Source organism: Argentina silus, assembly GCF_951799395.1.
Source record: "Argentina silus genome assembly, chromosome: X".
NCBI lineage: Eukaryota > Metazoa > Chordata > Actinopteri > Argentiniformes > Argentinidae > Argentina > Argentina silus.
In genome coordinates this window covers 2,976,542-2,982,934 of record NC_139653.1, presented here as the reverse complement: position 1 = coordinate 2,982,934, position 6,393 = coordinate 2,976,542, and the positions used below count along the sequence as shown (strand labels likewise).

The window sequence follows — 6,393 nt, the reverse complement described above, 5'->3', positions numbered from 1 at the left end:
CTAGTTTTCAAGTAAAACATTTAAACCATGATTAAATTTAAATTAAATTAAAATTAAAATTAAACTCTGATTACTTTAAACTAAGATTAGAGTTTGGTGCAACAGAATTAATAGATAAAACTGGATTTGATCGATTTTAAAACGTAATCCTTGCTGGTGCAACCCAACCTATATGTTTTTGTATTATACTGTAGCTATACTTTTAACCCATAGGCCCGACAGTCTCCTCTGAGTGACCTTTGGGATAAGTTGTAGAGGTCGTTTGGCATTGAGACCATCAAAGACCTGAGTAGAAATACCTCCTGATGACGAAATTAAGACCTACGTGAAAATGTGAATGTTTTTCAATTTCTCAGAGGGTATCGGGTGAAGACGACGCATCCATCAGAGCGGAGTATGAAAGGGCGCGGGCGCGGGCCAGGAGGTGAACTCTGAAAGATCCAACACGGCCTGTGTAATCAAATCTCACGCGCTAGGAAGCCGTGAGTAAATTACAGAATAAAACTGTCACGAAAGACCTGCAAACCGAAGAAATAAAGTGACTTGGGTAACGAACTCATTATTCCAAACTGTTCATTGCTGCTACTTTGATTGCTGATGGCCTATACCTAAAACTTTCTCAATCACTTAATCATTTTTATGCCCTTACAAAGGCAACGCACAGGCATTTAAGATAACCCATTTTGTATCCAATGCTTGATTGAAGCTATAAATGCAATAGCATCAATTGTCACGTGCAGTTGAAATCTGTGATGGACAGAAATATTTGAGAGAAAGCAATCAGCCCTTAAATGTCACGGCTGATCCTTGTAAACGGCCCGAGGGCGTCAGGGATTGGACTGTTGAAGCTTGGAAAGATTAGGGCTAGTCCTTTCTGACTGAAGCGTCCTGCTATATTCACATTTCCAAACGGTTTTAATGTAACTGTTTGTTTTTTATCACTATTAATCATCGTGTATTTTCTTAGCTTGCTGTTGCGCATTATCACGCTATAAAAAGTGCTGGATTAAAAACGACCTAATTTGGGTCATTTCCATAACCCAGCAAATTTTAGAGTGCACCAACCAACACTTAACTGGTGGACTCGGAGGTAACCAGCCGTTTTATCACGTGATGGTTGTGGAACAACAGTGTCTCGGAAAGCGGCCAGCGCATCACTCGTTGCCATCGCAGCCAAAGTTGTAATTTAATCAGCGCATGCAGCTCTTCCCTCCACGGGTCTAATTTCCGATCCAAATATGTGTTTGTATGAGTGTCATCGTCATTGAAATGTTAACTGAATTGACTTAGAATAATCTCATTACGACTTGCATATGCCAATGTTTAGTACTGTTATAAAGCTAAATGAAATGCTACATTTCATTTCTACAATAAGTTATACTAAACAACAAATACATGAATTATAATCAGCTAAGACTAATCATGATAATAATAATAATAATAATAATAATAATAATAATAATAATAATAATAATAATAATAATGACATTATACAATATACTGCGATGTTGTGATCCCTATTATTGCATTGTTATTATGCTCTTTTCCTTTAGATTGTTTTTGAATGTTGGACATGTTATCCCGCATCTTAAAGGCCTACTAACACCATAGGTCTAGACGTAGCGCTAACACTTATTTTGCTTCAGCCTTAAACACTTCTCAGCACTGTTATACTAATCTACAGAGGCCTATTGCATATCACAGCTGGGTATTATTCACAACAGGATGTGTGCAGCCTGCATTACCAATAAATAACATGCTTGGTTTCACACCTGCTATAGGCCTATAGATTAAAAGTGGATAGATATTTAGGTACCCAACATAAAAGTGGAGGCTAACTGTATTTCAATAGACGATTAGCTACAACATGAAATTGTAAATTTTGAATGGTTAAATTGCACATCATCATTTCTAAGCAGTACAACACATACTTTACCTCAGAGATACTGTATATCCATATTTGCACACCGAGCCCAATTCGATGCTCGAGCCCAGGCATCAGGGCAGTGAGGAGGGGAAATATCTCCTCGCGCTCTTGTGAAAACGGGCCTCTTGCGCGTGAGTTATAGCGCTTGGACTTGGCGCGCAACTAAAGGGGGTTGATGATGCCTCTCTCTGCCCGGAAGTATTATCAGCCTGATATACTGCCTTCACAATACCTTTAGAAAACACATGGCATATCCACACACACACATACACACACACGAACACACTAGAAAAACAATCCACAATCCACCATGAGTAAAAGGCTATCGAAAAATCCATAATGCAAAAATATGCTTAGCCAGATATACTTAATTATCATAACTTGAAGCAATATTATTTGAAGTTCATTCAAACGGACACATAAACAATGTCATGTTTCCATTAGGCAAGGACTTGGTATACATTCCTGTGAGAAGAAAATCTGTCAGAAAAGATAAAAAATGTATTTCGATGAATCGCTGATGAATAGATAACACTGTGCGAGCGTTAAGTATTTTAATTCGACTCCTCCCCCCGGCCATGCCCTCTAATTACCGCTGCACCGCTCTCGCTAAAGCCTGCACGGGACCGCATCATACTCAAAGAGTGACAGAGAGAGAGAAAGTAAGAGAGAGGGAGTGTGTGTGCCTGAGAGAGAGAGAGAGAGAGAGAGAGAGAGAGAGAGAGAGAGAGAGAGAGAGAGAGAGAGAGAGAGAGAGAGAGAGAGAGAGAGAGAGAGAGAGAGAGAGATAGGGATAGGGAGTGTTTCAGTGGCAATAGCCTAATTGATTACCTTCCAATCTACAATAACTTGTTAGTGGTGGTCAATTGCGGCTGCTGTTAGAGAATCACCGTCGACCGCTGGTTTCATGTTGTGGTGTGTGCGTCACCCCGGAACAGTAGATTGGACAAGTGGGGCTTTAACGGGACTCAAAGTCTCACAACCCTGCGGCAAAGAGACCAACATGCGGTTGCAGAGGCATCTGTGATCCGACGGATTTCCATGCTCCATATGTTCCTAAACTTTGTATTTTGCCGCTATTCTTTTTAAGTATAACCACGAACACCAAACAATTATCCGACGTATCTCCTGATAAGCCAGCCACTATGACCTCCAAAGACGACGCAAAATGCCCCACGGTTATGGAGGAGCGGAGGCGCAGTCCGTTGGACCAGCTGCCGCCGCCGGCCAACTCCAACAAGCCCCTGACGCCGTTCAGCATAGAGGACATCCTGAACAAGCCCTCGGTGAAGAGACGTTACTCCATCTGCGGGACAGCGCACCTGATCTCCTCCAGTGACAAGCTGCCCTCGTCGGGTCACAGCCTCTCCAGCCGGGCCCTCCTCACCCAGACCTCCCCGCTCTGCGCGCTAGAGGAACTCGCCAGCAAAACCTTCAAAGGGCTCGAAGTCAGTGTTCTTCAGGCGGCGGAGGGTGAGTCTGGACACATACTACATATATCATGTGTGGTCAGTAGAATGAAATTCAAAATAATGCAACTTTGGCCCTATGCGTGTAGGCTACCCAGAATGTATGCACATTCACACACTAATTTTTCGAGCTCTAAGAAATGTTGTGCAGGCCTCCTGAATGAAACCAAGAGGTCTGTAACACAATCATATTTTCTTCCCAGACTGTAGGACAATAATAGTGCAAAACTGCGTAGAAATATAGTTTCAATAACTTATTCTTGACATGCATAGGCCTATGAATTTCTATGTTGTCCATGCAGCCTATAGCCTATGCTCATAATTTATGCTGCCCTTAGATCCAATTATTTTGAAGAAATGTTGCAGGCCTCCTGAATAAAATCAAGATGTCTGGAACATAATAATATATTTTCTTCCCAGACTGTGATATAATGTAAACAATAATAATGCAAAACTGCCTAGAAATTTAGTTTAAATAAGGTATTCTTTAAATGAGAGAGGGAGTGCATGTGCTTATGAAGTTCTATTTTGTCCATGCTGCCTATGATTATAATTATGATTATAATTTATGCTGCCCTTAGATCCAATGATTTCCTCCTTTTGTGTGTGTGTGTGTGTGTGTGTGTGTGTGTGTGTGTGTGTGTGTGCGTGTGTGTGCGCGTGCGGGTTACACACACACTGTTTACTATTGGTTGTTTAGGCCTACTAGTTTTTGTAGGGGTATATTGGAAATAGTAAATGTTTTTGCTATAATTACTATCATTATCTCCATATTTTACAATCTTAACAATGATATTTTGTCTATTTTATCTGGCGATATGCAATACTAATATCCCTTTCCTCTCTCAGGACGAGACATGACACTATTCGGCCAGCGCAATAATCCTAAAAAGCGCCGGAAGTCCCGCACGGCCTTCACCAACCACCAGATCTACGAGTTGGAGAAGCGCTTCCTGTACCAGAAGTACCTGAGCCCCGCCGACCGGGACCAGATCGCACAGCAGCTCGGGCTCACTAACGCACAGGTGATCACTTGGTTCCAGAACCGGCGCGCCAAGCTGAAGAGAGACCTGGAGGAGATGAAGGCGGACGTGGAGTCAGCCAAGGCCGTGGGCCCCGTGGCATTGGAGAAGATCGCCAAACTAGCCGAGCTGGAGAAATGCGCAGCCAACGGCGCCCTGCCGCTGGGCCACACCGGACCCGAGTCGCCGTCCTCGCTATCAAACCATGAGCGCGACACCTCGAATCAATTGAACATGTCTTCCCCCTCGTCGCCGTACACAGACCGCACGAGCAGCAAGGGTTGCTCCGAGGACGAGGATGAAGAGATTGACGTGGATGACTAAGTATTTTACGACAGCTGTAGAATATTATACTCGTTACCAAGACGACAGTTTTAAGTGCCATTAATGCACCTGATGAAGGCTATTCATGAGGCCTTTATGAAGAACAGTAGAGCCTACTCATCAGCATTACGCATGTACTTTGTCATAGATAAGCAGCTATACAGATGGAGTTATTGTATTCATTCATTTAACCAATGCGGTATTTTTGAGAAAAGCAATAGGCCTACCTTTTTCCCTTTTGAATTATCCATACACACACACACACACACACACACACACACACACACACACACACACACACACACACACACACACACACACACACACACAAACACACAGTCTTAGCAACCTGTGATAATTTATATAGCCCAATGCATGTTTTATTTTGTTTAACTTAATTTCCATTTAAATGGCTGTAAAAATATATATATAATTACTACGACCCCTTTATGTTGAAATCACACAACTTGAGGTGTGTGCGTGTGTTAAATAGCCTAAATCCTACTACACATTTCGAACGTTTGATAATGATGTAAAGAACATTTCAAGAATAATAATCAAAAAGACAAAGACAATTTCGTTTGCTTGTAATATCAAACATTTTAATATATTTATAATGGTTTGTATACCTGTAAGTGCCTTCTGAAGCTATTTTAAACATAATGTATAAAGTGTCATGTATTCCAAATGAAAAATAAAATGCGTTTCATGTATTTCTAAAAACGTAAAATGCATTTCTTATATATAGCATTCTATTAGCGATATGTGTAGGTGTAGAAGTCTGTACAGCCTGTAGTTTTAGTCTCTCTGGGACTATTGGCTCCGGGTCTATTGGCTAGCTAGCTCCTGTACTAGCATCCGATATTGACCAAAAACATATTTTTGTTTTTGTAAAATATTTTTGTAACACACATCAACTGCGTCGCGAGCCTGCCTTCTGACTCAATAGAATGTTGGCTATGTGAGAAACGCCTATCAGGACCACGAAAAAGAGTCCATAAAAGGGACACAAAACGTATACTTTTGGGGCCAGTTTCTCCAGGCTAGTGTGTGCCTTGTCCTCTCATTTTTCCGGGGTGAAGCGTGAAACCGGCGGACAAATGAGCGCTGCACCCCGGTGTGACGGTCACAATGGAGCAGGGGCGGGCTCCAGCCGTGCGCAATACGAAGACAAGCGTGTCCCCCCGCACAGAAAAGAACACGACGTTCGGAGCCCATATGGTTTCAAAATGTTCCTCACAATTTCCAGTCAATTTGATGGATGGTGTTAACCCCTCTTTTAAACTGTTGGGCTCCTTTTTTGTTAGAAGGCGGTAATGCATACATAACATAGCCCCTTCGCTTGCTATAGGGCATCTGGGCCTATGACTGTCGCCAGCACCCTATAGCTTCTCTTTGGCTTTTTTATTTACTAGCACGTTTTAAACAAGTCTATGAATCACAATGGAGATCTCTAGAGAGGGGCTGGTCTATGCTTTGTGTTTGTGTGAGGTTTCTCGAAATAATATGTTTGGGCCTTTTTGGGCGACAGTTCCTCTTGTTGCGGTTCGAGTGTTTTTCATGCTAAGTAGGAGAGTCTCGTAATGTTTAAACGGTGACATTTGTGTGGTGAAGGTCTTTGTAGTCGTTCTGTTTTCTTCTTTTCTTCCTC

The 6,393-nt window shown here is 42.1% G+C and overlaps 1 protein-coding gene across 1 annotated transcript; it reads left to right on the top strand.

Moving 5' to 3' along the window:
- Positions 1 to 3,072: 3,072 nt before the first annotated feature.
- lbx1a (ladybird homeobox 1a) lies at positions 3,073 to 4,742 on the top strand (the record flags this gene model as incomplete). The annotated part of the gene is made up of 2 exons (XM_083695038.1): positions 3,073 to 3,400; positions 4,246 to 4,742. The coding sequence occupies 2 exons, from the start codon at positions 3,073 to 3,075 to the stop codon at positions 4,740 to 4,742; spliced, it is 825 nt and encodes a 274-aa protein (XP_083551164.1).
- Positions 4,743 to 6,393: the final 1,651 nt, after the last annotated feature.